This window comes from Mesoplodon bidens (genome assembly GCF_964165515.1).
Source record: "Mesoplodon bidens genome assembly, chromosome: 2".
Lineage (NCBI taxonomy): Eukaryota > Metazoa > Chordata > Mammalia > Artiodactyla > Ziphiidae > Mesoplodon > Mesoplodon bidens.
This window is the reverse complement of record NC_138177.1, coordinates 142,824,838-142,846,538: the sequence shown is the minus strand read 5'-3', so window position 1 is coordinate 142,846,538 and position 21,701 is coordinate 142,824,838. Positions and strand designations below refer to the sequence as shown.

At 37.1% G+C, this 21,701-nt stretch overlaps 1 protein-coding gene across 7 annotated transcripts in view; it reads right to left on the bottom strand.

Moving 5' to 3' along the window:
* TUT4 (terminal uridylyl transferase 4) overlaps window positions 1-21,701 on the bottom strand; it is a 138,615-nt gene that overhangs the window by 56,508 nt on the left and 60,406 nt on the right. For all 7 annotated transcript variants that reach the window (XM_081225224.1, XM_081225227.1, XM_081225225.1 and 4 more), the window contains exons 5-9: window positions 9,439-9,616; window positions 7,560-7,648; window positions 6,132-6,183; window positions 3,642-3,711; window positions 1,920-2,046 (exon numbers count right to left, since the gene is read on the bottom strand). In XM_081225224.1, the coding sequence (XP_081081350.1) occupies window positions 1,920-2,046; window positions 3,642-3,711; window positions 6,132-6,183; window positions 7,560-7,648; window positions 9,439-9,616 (516 nt within the window). The remainder of the gene's footprint in view (window positions 1-1,919; window positions 2,047-3,641; window positions 3,712-6,131; window positions 6,184-7,559; window positions 7,649-9,438; window positions 9,617-21,701) is intronic.

Below are 21,701 nucleotides of genomic sequence, written 5' to 3'. Positions count from 1 at the left end.
CGGGGCACGAACCCGTGTCCCCTGCATCGGCAGGCAGACTCTCAACCACTGCGCCACCGCGCCACCAGGGAAGCCCCCTCATATCACTTTTGAAATAATCTCTCCAGATAGAAAAATTGAGGCTCAGATAGATGAAGTGCCTTGCTCAAAATGACATATTTAGTATAAAAATTAGAGTTGGAATTGGTTTATTCCATTTCATAGCACTAAATTTCTGTAGTATGCCAGGCATTATGCTAGGCACAGAATATAATGAGATAAATAAGAGGAGGGATTCACCCTCCCTCAGACTGGTTCACTGCTCCCAGTCACTTCCAAGGATTAACAATCTTTCTGAAGAACTGGGCCATGTATTCAACAAATATTTATTAAATGCCTACTCTGCACTGGCACAGTAAAATAAGAAGCACTAGGACCAGCCATGAATAAATAAAACAGACTAAAATTCCTATCCTTGCAGGGTTTATAATTTCATGGAAGAAAACAGACCACAAACAAATATATATGGAAGGTGGCAGTAAGTGCTATGAACAAAATAAAGCAGGGTAAAGGCAGAGAGAGTGATGGAGGCAATGCTTTTTATACACGGTGGTCCAGGAGACTCTGGTAAGATGAAATTTGAGCAGAAACTCGAAAAAAAGTAAAAGAGTGAACCATTCTGGATATGTGGGGTAAGAACATTTTAGATGAAGGGAATAGCAAACACAAAGGTGTTAGGTATGAAGACACCCCAACTTAGGCTTTCTGACTGTTCCATACTTTTCAAGCTGTTCCTTACTCAGACAGCTGGTTCTGTCCCAACTATGGGGAGAATCAAAAGTCGAGACAAAATATTTCTAAAAGGATCCTTTGGCTGTTTTTGTTCTCAAGTTATCATTCCACCACTACCCCACTAATTCATCTTCTTTGTGTAAGACAGAGAATTTACTCATCATTAGTCTAACAAGTAATGAATACTACACTGATGAATACTATATAAAAAAACTAAAATCTCTCTCTCTCTAGTCATTTGGACTGATATTTACCACTCCTCACCACCTCCAAGGGATAACCTGGAGCACAGGGGGAACCACAGTATTTAATAATATGTTAATTCTAATTTAGGAAACTTAGATAATGAATTCTTAGCAGCTGGCCATTCAGAAATTGCTGCAGGGGGGACTTCCCTGGTGGCGCGGTGGTTAAGAATCCGCCTGCCAATGCAGGGGACAGGGGTTCGAACCCTGGTCCGGGAAGATCCCACATGCCACGAAGCAACTAAGCCCGTGTGCCACAACTACTGAGCCTGAGCTCTACAGCCCGTGAGCCACAACTACCAAATCCATGCGCCTAGAGCCTGTGCTCTGCAACAAGAGAAGCCACCGCAATGAGAAGCCCGCTCACAATGAAGAGTAGTCCCCACTCACCGCAAGTAGAGAAAGCCCGCGCGCAGCAACAAAAGACCCAACGCAGCCAAAAATAAATAAATAAATTCATTTTTTAAAAAAAAGAAAGAAAGAAATTGCTGCAGGTTACCAATAATTTAGAGGAAAGAGAATAATGTTCTAAGACAGAGACTGGGAAAAAAATATGCTAACAAAAGAATCTTAACTTGCATAACCATATCTTACAACCTTACAACCTTAACTTACAATAAGAGTGAAAACTTGAGTCTCAAATACCAAGATGTGAAAAAGAATATTTCTACACTGCATAAAAGAGAATAAAGTATAATAATTAAACATTCTAAAGTATATTAATAAACTCTACATGCCTATGAAACTTTATTTTCATGTCCATTATCAGAACCTGCCACACCACTTTCCATCCACAGATAACTATTTTGTCCCCATATTATTATGATTTATGTTACATGTTAGTGCAAGAAAAAGCCTCAGTTATCTTAAATGTTAGGTACTTTTTTCCTCTGTTCCACTTACCTTAGCCCAATAGCGAAAGGCTAACACCAAGGGAGTAAAGACAGGTTCCATTTTGCCAAGAGCAGCAAATAAATCAGTAGTGAGGCATGCCATATCATTTCCTGCACTCACTCTACAAAGTAAACCACTGTGAATGAGAAAGAAACAAATTTTCACTGTACTAATACCTTAAAAACCAGAATACTTCAAATCCTGTGGCTATCCTTTCCAGTAACCACAATTAACACCTAAGAAGTTGTAATAAAAACAAATGTTTTAATAAACTTAGAGCTTACAGAAAACTATATATCATTTCCATCACTAGAGTTCCATACAAATTAAAGATGTTTTAACTATTCATTTATACTTCAGAAATAAAGTTTAACCTCACTTAGTATTTAAGTTCATGAAAAGTTAATTTCAAAAGCAGCATTAAGATTCACCAAAAGTTGATTTATGTGAGGGGAAAGACATTGATATCATCAATGTCAAATAGTACAACAAACCTTCCTACTCCATTCTTTTTGCTTTGCACATGATAAAAACAAAAAATGAAATACTGGGGCTTCCCTGGTGGCGCAGGGGTTGAGAGTCCACCTGCCGATGCAGGGGACACAGGTTCGTGCCCCGGTCCCGGTCCGGGAGGATCCCACATGCCGTGGAGCAGCTGGGCCCGTGGGCCATGGCCGCTGGGCCTGCGCGTCCGGAGCCTGTGCTCCGCAATGGGAGAGGCCGCGACAGTGAGAGGCCCGCGTACCGCAAAAAAAAAAAAAAAAAAATACTGAACTGACTAGCTATACTTCTTGACTCTAATTTTTCCTATCCAAGCTTTCATGACTTTATTGATATGCTATTTTCAGATTAGGGATCAGAAAGAATTTATCTATTAATCCACAGTAATGCTTATATGTAAGTGAAAATAGGAGCTACCTTAAACAGAGTGACAGAATTGTAGAAGAAAATTTTTGTGGCAGGGAAAAGAATGTGACTGAGGTTGCCGCAGAGGCAATTTGACACAATGTGGTAGGAAAAACACTCGAAGTCAGAATACCTCTATTCCAATTCTGATTTTCCCCTGAATAATTTGAATTTGGACAAATCACTTAATCACTCCAGCTCTCAATTTTCTAATTTAGAAAATAAGGAAGTTGAACTAGATCTCCAAAGATTCTTCTAGCTTTGAATAAGAAAACAGAGTAATCTTAAAATGTAAGAAATAATAATAATCAATAAAAGAATACATTATTATTTCCGTATTGTTTCCATCTCTCCCACATTGGTTTCAAATACGATTATTTCAGTTTCCTTTGTCAAAGGCATGTTGCTCTCAGTCCTATAAATATCTGAATAGAAAGCGAAGATCAATCTTCAATGACTCCTTGAATTTCAGTGAACTAAAAACTAGATTCTAATAGACAGATCCTTGAGAAGAGAGTCTATTTCTTATTTATGTTTGAAATAAGCAAAGCAGTACTAACATATAGTAAATGCTCAATACTGTTGGGTGAATAAACAAATGAAAAGTTTTGCATTAGAATGTTTTATTTTTAACTCTCTAATAACTCTATTTCTTGTTCACATGCTTTTAGCAGGCTTGCTAATTTTAATAAATAGAAACTAGCTTAGTCAAATTAATCCAAGGAGAAATCTAAAACAAAACTCTTCTCTCTTACAGATATCCACGGCATACTTGGTTGTTGTTAATTTTTTTTTAAACTTTATTTTCTCTTCATTGTTACCGACCTTTTCCAATCTTTGCACACCACAACAGGAACTTTAGCGTGAAAATCAGATTCCACATCTACATATAATACTAATAAAGAAAAAAAATAAAACATGTAAGCTAATGTCAACATCTCTCAAATGTTTGCTCTATGGTAAACATTAAGTAATCGTTTCCTTCTAAAAAATCACTCTCACTGCTTCTGTGGGATAATCCACTCTTCTCGTTACGAGCATCAACACAACAGAATCACTTACCTCTCTTGGTGTCATCTGCTGTATTATCACAAACCACAGACAGGCAGAGTCCCAAATACTGTCCGAACATTATAATTACCTTAAGAAGAAAGGTTTTAACATCCCTAAAAGTTTGAATATTTCCAAGTAAATATACAATCTAGTCAAAGTTGTTAAACCTTCATAGATATAGCAAACAGAGGACACCACTTACTTCTGAAGGCTATTTCCACAGGAGTCATGAAATGAGAACCTACAATGCTTTGACAATATAGTTCTTTTAAATTATCTATGGCAGTAAAAGGCTAACTCTACTGGCCCTATTTCCTGTTAATATATGAGGAGTCTGCCAAAGCTCTTAAGGAAGGACTAACAGGTGAAGCACACTTCCACTCTGAAGTCTTTCTCTACATCTCCAAGGTAGGCCCCATGCCATAAAATATCTAATCTAAACAAAAATAGATGGATTGGGCTTCCCTGGTGGCGCAGTGGTTGAGAGTCCGCCTGCCGATGCAGGGGACACGGGTTCGTGCCCCGGTCTGGGAAGATCCCACATGCCGCAGAGCGGCTGGGCCCGTGAGCCATGGCCGCTGAGCCTGCGCGTCCGGAGCCTGTGCTCTGCAACGGGAGAGGCCACAACAGTGAGAGGCCCGCGTACCGCAAAAAAAAAAAAAAAAAAAAAAAGGCAAAAAAAATAGATGGATTAACATCTCATTTGAAGTTCAAAAAAAATCTCTTAGTAGTACCTGTTGGAATTATTAATCTATTCAAAACAAATGTGCTGAAGAACTTTATGTCAGGAATTACATTATGCATGGTGGATATGACAATGAATAGATACAAAGAGCTCAATTAGGGATTTGGAAAACAAATATATAAACAAATAAATCCTGTAGATAACAGGATAGAGGTCTTTAAAGAGTACAGAGGGCATAAAGGAGGGAATAATCAATTTTACATTCAGACTGAATTTTAAAAACCTATGTTATGTGACTTAAGATGATCTATTCATGTATTCTAGTGGGAAACATATTTAAAATATTTTTGCTACGTTGATAATGTCTAGTGAGCCTAAAGAGGTAAAAACACTTATCTATACTATGCTTTAGAGTTTTTGTGCAATGAGAGTCAACTATTTATTACAGAAGAAAACTTCCTTTACAAGTTAAACTGGACCAAAATCATCCCTTAAATATTAATATCCCAGGAAAATGGCCAAAAAGCTGAAAAATAACAGAGAGCTGATAGGGCAGACAGAGAGAAGAAAAGAAGTTTAGAACTGACACTAGAGCCAATGAGAGGGTATGGCTAAAATCAATAAGCTATCTCTTCTAAGCCAAAATGGAAATATTTTTGACAGGTCATTATGATTCATAAAATTTAAGATGACAATAGTAATAATAATAACAATCACAGCAGCAGAAATTTAATAAGAAGGTACTGTAAACCAGGTACTTTTCTAAGCTATGGCTTAACCCATTTCATCCTCATCAACAACCCTCTCATCAAAAAGATACTATGTTATTGCCATTTTATAGATGAGAAAACTGAAGCATTAACACTTAAGTAATTTGTCAAAGGACACACAACCAGTAAGTGGTACAACTAAAATTTGCACCTGGAAAGTCTGGCTTCAGATTCTGAGCTCCTAAGCATTTACTTTATATAACAAGAAAAGCAGTAAATAAAACCAAGGAAATAATATTCCAGACTGTACTACATGACCTGGGACCCGCTTTGAGAAAGTTGTAAATTTTAAAAATTTTATTTAAAAAGTATTGTTACCTATATGAATGTCTTTTTACATAAAAATCAATCCAGACAGATGAGCCACATATGAAAGACTTACTAGGTATAATTTGGTTGATGTACTATAAATGATTAACATTGTTTTAAGTGGGGAAAAAACATATTTACTCAATGCATACACACATTTTTTCCCCAAGTCTCTCCCTAAATCTTCCTTCATCAACAATCTCCTAATGATTACAGGTTTTCTGTCTCATTTTACACAAGAAGCATCCATAATACTCAAAGGCAACATTTTGAAATTACCCAAAAGGCAATCGTTTTTAATACATCAATTTTAAATATGATACTTTTGATCTAACCAACATGTAAATGTTCTAGTACACCTATTAAATACATATGCAATACAATGACGCAAATATGCTAGCAGTTTTAGTTTAACTTGCTTAGGCATACATAAACAACACAATGCACATATCTTTAAAGAACTTTCTTTAGAAAAAACAACTTTAAAAAGAAACTCACCACTTTTTTTTAAAATCCCAAGCACTTGTATCAGAAGATCTGGATGATTCATCTAAAAGAAGTTTTAAATTAATAAATACACTAACTTCAAAGTTCAAGTTTCAGAACTTTAGAGATAATTCAATTTCATTAAATACAAGTAAAATCATGCTCTGTATTTTAAAATAATGAAAACAGAATAGTGTTCTACTTTTATGTTAAGAAATCTTGTTCATGGAGGAAGTAGAATCTAATAAATCATACAGTGCTATTATTCCAGCACCACTACTAGAATTAGTGAGTTCTTAGAGTGAGAAAAGATTCTGTAATTTCATATCAAAACAAATGAAAAAAGAAATCAGTTTACCAAATGATTTCTAAAGAGAAGTTGTTGAGATAAGAAATTTAAGGGATATTGACAACTGGCAGCATGGCCAAAAGTCTTAGATTAAAATACTACTTTAAATAACAAGCACGTCAAATATTTAGCTTAAATGTGTACTTTGCTGCTATTTAAAAAGTATTTAATAATCATACCTTACTTGTAAGTTAATGACTATATCAGACTAGAAATTAAAACATCAAATTTTCACCCAAATCAAACCTCCTTGAGCATAAACTTATTCAAAAAATTAAAAACACATAAAATATCAACTGATTATTTTAAATGTTTGATATGTCAGTAAATAAGCAATGTTAGCAATGCTAAACAATATTGGTATTTTGCTAATGGTCCTAGCCACTACTTATTAAAAGTACCTATAATGTGGGGCTTCCCTGGTGGCGCAGTGGTTGAGAGTCCGCCTGCCGATGCAGGGGACACGGGTTCGTGCCCCGGTCCGGGAAGATCCCACATGTCACGGAGCAGCTAGGCCCGTGAGCCATGGCCGCTGAGCCTGCGCGTCCGGAGCCTGTGCTCCGCAACAGGAGAGGCCACAACAGTGAGAGGCCCGCGTAACGCAAAAAAAAAAAAAAAAGAGTACCTATAATGTACCAGGCACTATACAAAAATACTTGGTATATATCACTTATCTAATATTGAAGTTATTATTCCTATTTTGGAAATTAGAAACTGAGGCTCAAGAAGGTCAAGTAACTTGCTCATTTTAGCCAAGATTTAAACATCTACAGATGTATAATTTCAAAATTCTTTCCTCTTTCCATACTGCTTAGCATAAGCAATAACTGTTCAATACGTTCAAATACAAGCATGTTCCCTTTTTGACCACCTTCCTCTTCTTCCTTTTTTTTTCTCCCTTATTTTCTTTAATTCCACCTATGTCTGACACCTAAAAAGTAATTTCCAAAAGCACTGTTAAATCATGATGGTAACATTCTACAAGCCAGAGTTTTATATTCCCCTATATCTTCTCTAAAAAAGATAATCAATAAACAATACCAAGTACTAATTAAGAACCATACAGAAAAGGGTCTTGTCTAATTACTTACCTTGGGAGGAAATTTTATATCTATATTAACATCACTACTTTTCAGAGCAAACTTAGTCAGAGATGAGCCATACAACCTAAGTGAACACTCTGGAAATGAAGGAAAAATATCATAGCATGAAACAGCATGCAAATATGAGAACTTTAAAAAACAGTGATAGGAAAATTGCATATATTTCAATTCTGTGTCTTCCAATTCTAATACAGCAATTATAGTATAATAATACCCTTTTCTAACTGATATACAAAATAATAAAAATGTTTTTCAGTTATAGGGCTCAGGAAGAGAGAAATAACTCATTCAAGTTCAGTGTTTAAACAAAATTTTAGTAGTAATTCATTTAGGAATAACTAGAAGTATGTTTCACATTTAATATGTAACAGTAAAGAATGTACTAACCTAGCTATAGCTACTGTCACAAACTACATATTTTTTTAGATATTTATATTTACTTAAGAAATAGCTCTTTAAATGGGGAAGGGATCACAGACATTCAGCCAATGCTCTTTAAAAACACAAAGTGAAGCCAAGTCAATTGATACTGCAGACCTAAAACCAAAAAAAACCCTCTGACTTTCAAGAGTTCACAGACCAAAATAAATAGGAATAATAACATGCTACCTACATCTTTTGCAAACTATCAAATATGTTATTTCAAAAATCATAATAAGGGGCTTCCCTGGTGGCGCAGTGGTTGAGAGCCCGCCTGCCGATGCAGGGGACATGGGTTAGTGCCCCGGTCTGGGAAGGTCCCACATGCCGTGGAGCGGCTAGGCCCATGAGCCATGGCCGCTGAGCCTGCGCGTCCGGAGCCTGTGCTCCGCAACAGGAGAGGCCACAACAGTGAGAGGCCCGCGTACCGCAAAAAAAAAAAAAAAATCATAATAAGGTAAATTTTTAAAGGATCTCAGCAGAGGGCAAGTTGAAAAATAACATGATTGGGACTGATCATGAGATGTTTAGTATGTTAGGAAGTGTTAAGTTTGTACTCAGTTGAATATATAAAAGTCTACTTTTCAAGTTCACAAAATGTCTGAAAGTCATCCAAGTCATTAAAATCATAAATATTTCACTTCTATTCTTATAATAATAAGTAAATTATTCCTATGTATAATTTAAATTAGTATCAATGTGTTTTAGATAGAAAACTACATTATAGAAATAATAAAGAAAAATTAAAATTTCAATTTCAATTTTATATTCTTTCTTATAAATCTCACAATGGCTTGATATAAAATTATAATTTATCAACTGTCTAAAATCCCTTTGGTGTTAAGAAACAAGTCTTACTTAATATCCATTTACTTAAATTCAGTATTAATGCAAAAAAATGATGAGGGCTAAGCAAATAATCTATACATAAATGTCTACAATAAACCTGACCCAACTTCCTCTTGTGCCAAAAACATAAGCTTTCTGTAAAGAAAGATCAAGAGTCAAAAAAAGAAATAAAAGTATAAATTTTACCTCTAACATCCTTAAAGTAAATTAATTTTCCCCACTATCAAGGAATAGGAATTTTATTCAGTAACTAGTTCAACTGCATATACTGAAATAAATATGACTAAAATGTCCATTCAGAAGTCAATGATACTGAAAATTTAATATAAAATATAATATTCAAGTACTAAGCAATTAATCTTGTATCTGACATTATAAAAATCTTTTTTTCTTATTACAAAAATTATGCTGTGCCGTAATTCTCCGTTTTCCTTTTCTGAAATATCTCCCCCCAAAAGTCATTTACAAATAATTAAATTAATCTACTTTGAAGATGGAGAAAAAAAGAGAAAAACATTAAGAATTTACCCTAAGTTCAAGAGGAAGCAAGAGGAAGAGTTGTGTCATTTTAAAAATTAAGTATAAAATGAAGCTGTACCTGGTAAAAATGCTGTTATAACCTTTGACATTTCCTCCACAATTTCCTGACGAACTCTGAGGTCATCATCTGTTATTCCTTGTTCTTTTGCTAATTCAATAACTGCAACACTTAAAGCAGCCAAGTGGGCAAGGGAAGGAGGTGGCAGAGAACGAAGCTCACTTTCTTCCTGTTTTTCCTATTAGTGTGACGTTTAACAACAACAATATAAAAAAAGATTTCTATTTTAATGTCCTCGTATTTAGGAGAGAAGGACATAATCAATATATATGCACCTTCTATTGCCAGATTTAAGAAACCTAGGATATGGAACTGAACAAAAGAGACAGAGATCCCTGCCTTTGTGAAGCAGGATTGAAAGAATGAGAGGTGCTGTGGGGGAGGTTGCTATTAAACATTTAAAAAATAAAACCTGTTTTACTTTACTGTCTGCATAAATTCTGAAATGCTACATCAAAGCCAAGATTCCATAAGTAACAACATTTAGCTGATCATTTTGTTGCAGCCAAGAGAGACTGTCTTAGGTATAGCAGAAGGTCTTGAATGTCTCTGATTGGCATGTACAGTACCAGATTAAATGGTCACAGGAAAACATCCTAAACAATATCGCCATGTATTTGATACACTGGCTCCCATTTAAAACTGATTTCGCTGTTATTTTATACAAAACTAGGCAAAATGTTAAAAAAAACACAAAACCTGTATTCTGCTAAAAGTTTGAAAGCCAATTTAAAGCAAGGAGTTGAAGAGGGACTATATTATATATGCACAGTGATTTTTAAAATTAACTGATTACTCTGATTTTAAAAACTACATGCTAACTGCAAAAGCTACATGAAAAATAAGAAAAGAAGAAAACCACCCACCAGCTCACATCCTACTATTCCATACATTTTCAACATAACAGACCATACCATTTCTTTAACATTATAACAAAAACATTTTCTATTATCACATTTCAGTCAAAAAACAATCTCTTATTTTTTTTGAGATACGGAGCTCCCAAAAGAATAATCAAAAGTAGTTTATTCTTTCCCCCTCCCCAACTCAATATAGTAAAACAAAGACTTTGGTCTATTCCTAATTCTATTCTTTGTTACCATATTCAGTCTTAATGTAAATCAAGTTTACCTATGGTACAGAATAATCAAACAAAGGAAGTAAGATAACTTTGTTTTTATAAGTTTCTGAGATCGTTTCTGCAACCTTAACTATAAACTACATCTTAGATGAGCATCTAAGTTTTCAGGACTACTTTCTTTTTAGGATTTACCCAAGGTATTAACAGCAATATACTTAATGAAAAAATGATACAAAATTAACATGCAACAAAATTGTCTTTATTTCTAGATTGAAAATAAGAGGATAAAAGACAATGAACACTCTTCTGTCTATGCTATCCCGCATGCTGCAATAAGAGCCTGCATGCTGTGACTAAATATCCCGCATGCTGCAACAATCCTGCTTGCCACAACTAAGACCCGGCGCAGCCAAATAAATAAAAGTAAATAAATAAATAAATATATGTTTTTAAAATAAGCCTATTCTACCTCCTTTAGGATACTGTTCCATCAAACATTCTCATTTATATCCTCATATCATTGATCATCCTCATGTCAACCTGATATCTTCATATATCCTCTATCATAAATATGATCAATTAAATCCCTACCCTTCTGTAACTTATATTCTAGTTAGAGAAAACAGACAACAGATAAATAAATATATATTATGATGTCAGGTAGTGTTATTAAGAAAAATAAAACAGGGTAAGAGGCTACAGACTGTTGGGAAGATGGTATTATTTTAGAATAGAGTAGACAAAGAAAGCCACTCTAAACAGGTGAAGAGACTTGAAAGTGAAGAAGAGAGACATTTAAATTTCTGGAGGAAGAGCATTCAAGACACAGAAAACAGTAAATGCGAAGACTCAGAGGCAAAAAAGTACCTAATCTTATTTAAAGAGAGCAATATGTCTGAGGCTGAGTAACAAAGTGGTGACCGTGAAACATGATGAAACTTAAAAGTTAACTAGAAGCCAAATATTGTATAACCTCATGAAACTTGATAAGGGCTTAGAATTTTATTTTAAGTTGTGAAGCTACTAATGGGCTATAAGTAGGAAGTAATATGATATACTTTAAAAGAACAATTCTGGCTACTAAATGAAGAAGACTGGGTGGGGGGATGGGGCAGGGCAAGAAGTGAGACAAATTGGAAATAGTCCAGGTGAGAGATAGAAAACCCTTAAGAGTCTAAGAACAAATGTTAAAACTAATGAACAAAAAATTAAATACAAAGAAAACATATTAAAAGCAGCAAGGGAAAAACAACAAATATCACACAAGGGAATTCCCATAAGGTTAACAGCTGATCTTTCAGAAGAAACTCTGCAAACCAGAAGGGAGTGGCAGGACATATTTAAAGTGATGAAGGAGAAAAACCTACAACCAACATTACTCTACCCAGCAAGGATCTCATTCAGATTTGATGGAGAAATTAAAACGTTTACAGACAAGCAAAAGTTAAGAGAATTCAACACCACCAAACCAGCTTGACAACAAATGCTAAAGAATCTCCTCTAGGCAAGAAACACAACAGAAGGAAAAGACCTATAATAACAAACCCAAAACAATTAAGAAAATGGGAATAGGATCATACATATCAGTAATTACCTTAAATGTAAATGGATTAAATGCTCCCACCAAAAGACACAGACTGGCTGAATGGATACAAAAACAAGACCCATATATATGCTGTCTACAAAAGACCCACTTCAGACCTAGAGACACATACAGACTGAAAGTGAGGGGATGGAAAAAGATATTCCATGCAAATGGGAACCAAAAGAAAGCTGGAGTAGCAATTCTCATATCAGACAAAATAGACTTTAAAATAAAGACTATTAGAAGAGACAAAGAAGGACACTATATAATGATCAAGGGATCAATCAAAGAAGAAGATATAACAATTGTAAATATTTATGCACCCAACATAGGAGCACCTCAATACATAAGGCAAATACTAACAGCCATAAAAGGGGAAATCGACAGTAACACATTCATAGTAGGGGACGTTAGCACCACACTTTCACCATTGGACAGATCATCCAAAATGAAAATAAATAAGGAAAAACAAGCTTTAAATGATACATTAAACAAGATGGACTTAATTGATATTTATAGGACATTCCATCCAAAAACAACAGAATACACATTTTTCTCAAGTGCTCATGGAACATTCCCCAGGATAGATCATATCTTGGGTCACAAATCAAGCCTTGGTAAATTTAAGAAAATTGAAATTGCATCAAGTATCTTTTCCGACCACAACACTATGAGACTAGATATAGATTACAGGAGAAGATCTGTAAAAAATACAAACACATGGAGACTAACCAGTACACTGCTAAATAACCTAGAGATCACTGAAGAAATCAAAGAGAAAACCAAAAAATACCTAGAAACAAATGACAATGGAGACACAACGACCCAAAACCTATGGGATGCAGCAAAAGCAGTTCTAAGAGGGAAGTTTATAGCAATACAATCCTACCTTAAGAAACAGGAAACATCTCGAATAAACAACCTAACCTTGCACCTAAAGCAATTAGAGAAAGAAGAACAAAAAAACCCCAAAGTTAGCAGAAGGAAAGAAATCATAAAGATCAGATCAGAAATAAATGAAAAAGAAATGAAGGAAACGATAGCAAAGATCAATAATACTAAAAGCTGGTTCTCTGAGAAGGTAAACAAAATTGATAAACCATTAGCCAGACTCATCAAGAAAAAAAGGGAGAAGACTCAAATCAATAGAATTAGAAATGAAAAAGGAGAAGTAACAACTGACACTGCAGAAATATAAAAGATCAGGAGCGATTACTACAAGCAACTCTATGCCAATAAAATGGACAACCTGAAAGAAAAGGACAAATTCTTAGAAATGCACAACCTGCCAAGAATGAATCAGGAAGAAATAGAAAATATGAACAGACCAATCACAAGCACTGAAATTGAAACTGTGATTAAAAATCTTCCAACAGGGCTTCCCTGGTGGCGCAGTGGTTGAGAGTCCGCCTGCTGATGCAGGGGACACGGGTTCGTGCCCCAATCCGGGAAGATCCCACATGCTGCAGAGCGGCTGGGCCCGTGAGCCATGGCTGCTGAGACTGTGTATCCTGAGCATCCGGAGCCTGTGCTCTGCAACGGGAGAGGCCACAACAGTGAGAGGCCCACGTAACGGAAAAAAAAAAAAAAAATCTTCCAACAAACAAAAGCCCAGGACCAGGTGGCTTCACAGGCGAATTCTATCAAACATTTAGAGAAGAGCTAACACCTATCCTTCTCAAACTCTTCCAAAATATAGCAGAGGGAGGAACACTCCCAAACTCATTCTACAAGGCCACCATCACTCTGATACCAAAACCAGACAAGGATGTCACAAAGAAAGAAAACTACAGGCCAATATCACTGATGAACATAGATGCAAAAATCCTTAACAAAATATTAGCAAACAGAATCCAACATCACATTAAAAGGATCATACACCATGATCAAGTGGGGTTTATTCCAGAAATGCAAGGATGCTCCAATATACGCAAATCAATCCATGTGATACACCATATTAACAAACTGAAGGAGAAAAACCTATGGTCATCTCAATAGACGCAGAAAAAGCTTTCGACAAAATTCAACACCAATTTATGATAAAAACCCTCCAGAAAGTAGGCACAGAGGAAACTTTCCTCAACATAATAAAGGCCATATATGACAAACCCACAGCAAACATCATCCTCAATGGTGAAAAACTGAAAGCATTTCCACTAAAATCAGGAACAAGACAAGGTTGCCCACTCTCACCACTATTATTCAACATAGTTTTGGAAGTTTTCGCCACAGCAATCAGAGAAGAAAAGGAAATAAAAGGAATCCAAATCAGAAAAGAAGAAGTAAAGCTGTCACTGTTTGCAGATGACATGATAATATACATAGAGAATCCTAAAGATGCTACCGAAAAACTACTAGAGCTAATCAATGAATTTGGTAAAGTAGCAGGATATAAAATTAATGTACAGAAATCTCTGGCATTCCTGTACACTAATGATGAAAAATCCGAACGTGAAATCAAGAAAACACTCCTATTTACCACTGCACTAAAAGAATAAAATATCTAGGAATAAACTTACCTAAGGAGACAAAAGACCTGTATGCAGAAAATTATAAGACACTGATGAAAGAAATTAAACATGGTACAAATAGATGGAGAGATATACCATGTTCTTGGAATGAAAGAAACAACATTGTGAAAATGACTCTACTACCCAAAGCAATCTACAGATTCAATGCAATCCCTATAAAACTACCACTGGCATTTTTCGCAGGACTAGAACAAAAAATTTCACAATAAGTATGGAAACGCAAAAGACCCCGAATAGCCAAAGCAATCTTGAGAAAGAAAAACGGAGCTGGAGGAATCAGGCTCCCTGACTTCAGACTATACCACAAAGCTACAGTAATCAAGACAGTATGGTACGGGCACAAAAACAGAAATATAGATCAATGGAACAGGATAGAAAGCCCAGAGATAAACTCACGCACATATGGTCACCTCATCTTTGATAAAGGAGGCAGGAATGTACAGTGGAGAAAGGACAGCCTCTTCAATAAGTGGTGCTGGGAAAACTGGACAGGTACATGTAAAAGTATGAGATTAGATCACTCCCTAACACCATACACAAAAATAAGCTCAAAATGGATTAAAGACCTAAATATAAGGCCAGAAACTATCAAATTCTTAGAGGAAAACATAGGCAGAACACTCTATGACATAAATCACAGCAAGATCCTTTTGGACCCACCTCCTAGAGAAATGGAAATAAAAACAAAGATAAACAAATGGGACCTAATGAAACTTCAAAGCTTTTGAACAGCAAAGGAAACCATAAACAAGACCAAAAGACAACCCTCAGAATGGGAGAAAATATTTGCAAATGAAGCAACTGACAAAGGATTAATCTCCAAAATTTACAAGCAGTTCATGCAGCTCAATAACAAAAAAACAAACAACCCAATCCAAAAATGGGCAGAAGACCTAAATAGACATTTCTCCAAAGAAGATATACAGACTGTCAACAAACACATGAAAGAATGCTCAACATCATTAATCATTAGAGAAATGCAAATCAAAACTACAATGAGATATATCATCTCACACCAGTCAGAACGGTCATCATCAAAAAATCTAGAAACAATAAATGCTGGTGAGGGTATGGAGAAAAGGGAACACTCTTGCACTGCTGGTGGGAATGTGAATTGGTACAGCCACTATGGAGAACAGTATGGAGGTTCTTTAAAAAACTACAAATAGAATTAACATATGACCCAGCAATCCCACTACTGGGCATATACCCTGAGAAAACCATAATTCAAAAAGAGTCATGTACCAAAATGTTCATTGCAGCTCTATTTACAATAGCCAGGACATGGAAACAACCTAAGTGTCCATCATCGGATGAATAGATAAAGAAGATGTGGCACATATATACAATGGAATATTATTCAGCCATAAAAAGAAACGAAATTGAGCTATTTGTAATGCAGTGGATGGACCTAGAGTCTGTCATACAGAGTAAAATAAGTCAGAAAGAGAAAGACAAATACCGTATGCTAACACATATATATGGAATTTAAGAAAAAAAATGTCATGAAGAACTTAGGGGTAAGACAGGAATAAAGACACAGACCTACTAGAGAATGGACTTGAGGATATGGGGAGGGAGAAGGGTAACCTGTGACAAAGTGAGAGATTGGCATGGACGTATATAGACTACCAAACGTAAAACAGATAGCTAGTGGGAAGCAGCCGCATAGCACAGGGAGATCAGCTCAGTGCTTTGTGACCACCTAGAGGGGTGGGATAGGGAGGGTGGGAGGGAGGGAGACGCAAGAGGGAAGAGATATGGGAACATATGTATACGTATAACTGATTCACTTTGTTATAAAGCAGAAACTAACACACCATTGTAAAGCAATTATACTCCAATAAAGATGTAAAAAAAACAAAAAAAAACACTAATGAACAAATTCAGCAAACTAGCAGGATACAAATCAGCACACAAAAATCATGTGCATTTCTATACACTAACAATGAACAACCTGAAAAAAAATAATTCCACTTAAAATAGCATCAAAAAGAATAAAAGATTTAAGAATTAACCAAGAAGATGAAAGAGGTGTACAGTGAAAAAGAGAAAACATGGCTTAAAGAAATTAAAGAAGACATGAATAAAGAGAAAGATATTCTGGGCTTCCCTGGTGGTGCAGTGGTTGAGAGTCTGCCTGCCGATGCAGGGGATGAGGGTTCGTGCCCCAGTCTGGGAGGATCCCACGTGCTGCAGAGTGGCTGGGCCTGTGAGCCATGGCCGCTGAGCCTGCGTGTCAGGAGCCTGTGCTCCACAATGGGAGAGGCCACAACAGTGAGAGGCCCGTGTACCGCAAAAAAAAAAAAGAGAAAGATATTCCAAGCTCATGGATTGGTAGACTTAATATTGTTACGATGTCAACAGTGCCCAAAGCAATCTACATATTCAATGCAATCCCTATCAATATCCTAATGACTTTTTGTTTTGCAGAAATAGGAAAAAAGATCCTAAAATTCACCTGGACTCTCAAGGGACCCCAAAAGCCAAAACAATCTTGAACAAGAGGAACAAAGCTAGGAGACTAACATTTCCTGATTTCAAAACTTACTACAAAGCCACAGTAACCAAAACAGTATGGCACTGGCATAAATACAGACACAGAGGCCAATAAAATAAAATAAGAGAGCCCAATATACCCTGAGAAAACCATAATTCAAAAAGAGACATGTACCAAAATGTTCATAGCAGCCCTATTTACAATAGCCCGGAGATGGAAACAACCTAAGTGTCCATCATCGGATGAATGGGTAAAGAAGATGTGGCACATATATACAATGGAATATTACTCAGCCATAAAAAGAAATGAAATTGAGCTATTTGTAATGAGGTGGATGGACCTAGAGTCTGTCATACAGAGTGAAGTAAGTCAGAAAGAGAAAGACAAATACTGTATGCTGACACATATATATGGAATTTAAGAAAAAAAAATGTCATGAAGAACATAGGGGTAAGACAGGAATAAAGACACAGACCTACTAGAGAATGGACTTGAGGATATGGGGAGGGGGAAGGGAAGCTGTGACAAAGTGAAAGAGCGGCATGGACATATATACACTACCAAACGTAAGGTAGATAGCTAGTGGGAAGCAGCCGCATAGCACAGGGAGATCAGCTTGGTGCTTTGTGACCGCCTGGAGGGGTGGGATAGGGAGGGTGGGAGGGAGACGCAAAAGGGAGGGGATATGGGAACATATGTATATGTATAACTGATTAAATGTGTTATAAAGCAAAAAAAAAAAAATAAGAGAGCCCAGAAATAGATGTTCATATATAAGGTCAAATGATTTTTAATAAAAATGTCAAGAACATTCAATAGGAAAGAACTGCCTTTTCAAAACATGGTGCTAGGAAAGCTGGATATCCACATGCAATATGGATCCTTGTCTTACACCACATACAAAAATTAACTCAAAATGGATCAAAGATCTAAACATAAGAGGAAAATTATAAAACTCTTAGAAGAAAACAAAAGAGAAAAGCTCCATGACCTTGGATTTGGAAATGATTTTTTGGATATTAAACAAAAACACAGGAAACAAAAGAAAAAATAGACAAATTGGACTTCACAAAAATTAAAAACTTTTCTGTATCAAACAACACTACTAATAGAGTAAAAAGGCAACTCATATAATGGAATAAAAAATTTGTAAGTCATGTGTATAATACAGAATTAATATCCAGAACATATGAAGAACTCTTAAACTCAACTACAAGAAAATAACCCAATTCAAAAGTGGTCACAGGACTTGAATACACATTTCTCCAAAGAAGATATATGAATGGACAATAAGCACATGAAAAGGTGCTCAACATCACTAATCATTAGGGAAATGCAAATCAAAAGCACAATGATATACGACTAGGATGATTATTATCAAAACAACAACAACAACAGAAAAAACAACAACAAGAGTTTGTGGATATGAAGAAATTTAACCCTTGTGTATCACTGGTGGGAATGTAAAATGGCACAGCCCCTGCAGAAAACAGCATGGCAGGTCCTCAGAAAATTAAACATAAATCTACCATTTGACTCAGCAATTCCACTTCTGGGTATATACACAAAAAAAATGGAAGTAAAGATTCAAACAAGTATTTCTACACCAATGTTCATACCAACATTATTCACAATAGCAAAAAGTAGAAACAACCCAGATATCCATCCATGGATGAATGGACACACAAAACATGGTATATACTACATAGAATGGAATATTATTCAACATTAAAAAGGAAAGAAATTCTGACACGTACTGTACACTACAGTATGGTTGAAACTTAAAGACGTTACGCTAAGTGAAATAAGCAGAAAAGGACAAATATATAATTCCACTTATATGCGGCACCTACAATAGTCAAATACAGAGACAGAAAGTAGAGCGGTGGTTACCAGGAGCAAGGGTGAGAGAGAAATGAGGAGTTATTGTTTAATGGATACAGGGTTTCAATATAAGTTAATGAAAAAGTTCTGGAAATGGATATTGCAGATCATTATACAACAATGTGAATGTACTTAATGTCACTGAACGGTACACTTAAAGATGGTTAAAATGGTAAATATTATGTCATGTATATTTTACCACAATAAAAAAATTGTTTTAAACCTTCAATGGCACCAATAGGATAATGCACCACCTTCTTAACATGGAATATACAGCAATTTAGTTTCAGCATGCCTTTTTAGGCCCTCCTCCAACCATTCCCTCCCCATAACATCTGGGGCAGATATCCATAGTTAAATAGTCAGCAGCTTCCAAAGACTATATGCGATATTGGGTCTCCACATCATTACTCACATCATGACCTCTTTCTTGTATCCATCTGGTGAAACTCTAATCCCTGAAGTTGTAACTTAAATGTCAAATATTCAGTGAAGGCTTCTTAATGTCTTTCCCTTTCCAACATAATGAAATGTTCCCTTTAATTCATGATTAATAACATACTATGCATTCCATCACTTTACCTCCTGAGGTAATCACTTATTCTCCTCATTTTAAACACTGCCTCATCTACTGGCTTGTGTTTTCAACAAGTAAGCACTCTCTACCTCTATAATAACAGCAACAACAACCACCATTTATTGAGTACCCACTATGGGCTTGGCATTGTGCCAGGGGCTTTAGAGATATTATGTCACTTATGTCTTAAAATACACATCCTTAGGGAGCTATCATCAAAATCATTTTATAGGGGGCAGGGTCAAGATGGCATACTAGGAGAGCACGGATTCGCATCTCCTCACAACTAGGGCACTTACCAGGCACTGGTGCGGGACCACGGACACCTAAGGGAACAGGGGGAACCCCCAGCAACCGGGTAGGATGTAGGGCATGGGGGGAGTGATGGGGGAGGAGAAGTGGAGGTGGGATGGGACTGGTGCCCTTGAGGGGAGGCTGGGGGAGGGTAAGGGATCCCACGCCAGAAGGAGGATATTAGGGAACCACTGGGAGGGCAGAGGATCAAAAGGGAACGTGGCCAGTCAGGTTTCCCCTGCCCACTTGAGCCCCCAGGAACCTGCTGAGATTCTGGGCCTGATCCTCTGCCCACTGAGGCCCTCTCCAGCAGAGCGGGTCCTTAGGGAGTGGGAGGGAGGGAAGGAGGAGCAAAAGTAAAGGCCGGACCTCTGGGACAAGCACCCCTGAGGGGTGGCTGGGGAAGGGGAGGAGTTCCTACACCCAGAGGGACCAACCCATGATTAGGTGTCCAGCGGCAACGGTGGAGACCCTGGGGAAGATGGTGGGGAGGAGCACGAAGGAACGGAAGAGAACCAGGCCAGTACTTTCCCAGTCCACTTAGGCACCCCAGGCCTAAACCTCTGCCCTGGGAGCCTCCCTCCTGCTGCTCAGAGCCCAAGCCCTGCCCCTACACCCCCATCCAGGTCCCTACCTCTACATTCGGAGACACCCTCCAATGCACTGGGCCTAAACCCCACCCACACACCCTCACACACCCTACCTCCAAACTTCAGAACTCCACACTCCAGAGGCCCTCCTTTCCAGGTGCTGCCCCTCCCCTTCAGTGCCCACATCCTAAGCAGAGGTCCTGGGCCATGCTTGAATAGTGCCCTGCATAAGCCCCACTCAAGCATCACGCTCCCCACCTGCCTAGGTCCCTGCCTCAGTTCCACCCCTGCTTAAACTCCACCCCCATAGCCAAGGCTTTTTTTTTTTTTTTTTTCCTCTTTTAGATTGGGGTTCTGTTTTACCTTGTTGATTCATTGGTCTTGATTCTTTTATATTTTTATATTTCCTAATAAATCTTTTATTTTTCAAATTTTATTTTATTCTTTACACTTTGTTATTGTTCTCCCCTTTTGGCTAGTTCCCCCCTCTTTACTTTTTTTTTCTTTTTTCTGCTGTGGTTTTATTTTACCTTGTTGCAGTTGTTTCAATTACAGTTTTATTTTTCCTTAATGTATTTTTTATCTTTCTAATTTTATTTTTTTATTCTTTGATATTGTACTGCTTTTTTTTTTTTTTTTTTTTTTTTTTTTTTTTTTTTTTAACCACACCATGAAGCTTGGAAGATCTTGGTTCCAAGGCCGGAGGTCAGGCCCAAGTTCCGGTGGTGGGAGCTCTGAGACCAAACCACTGGACTAACAGAGAACCTCAGACCTCAAGGAATATTAATCAGACTGAGGCCTCCCGTAGGTCCTCATCTCACCACCAAGGCCCAGCTCTACTCAACTGCCTGAAAACTCCAGTGCTGGACATCTCACGTCAAACAACCAGTAAGACAGGAATACGGCACCACCCATCAAAAAGAGCAAGCAACCATATGCCAATAAAACGGACAACCTGGAAGAAATGGACAAATTCTTAGAAAAGCACAATCTCCCAAGACTGAACCAGGAAGAAATAGAAAATATAAACAGACCAATCACAAGCACTGAAATTGAGACTGTGATTAAAAATCTTCCAACAAACAAAAGCCCGGGACCAGATGGATTCACAGGCGATTTCTATCAAACATTTAGAGAGGGCTTCCCTGGTGGCGCAGTGGTTGAGAGTCCGCCTGCCCATGCAGGGGACACGGGTTCGTGCCCCGGTCTGGGAAGATCCCA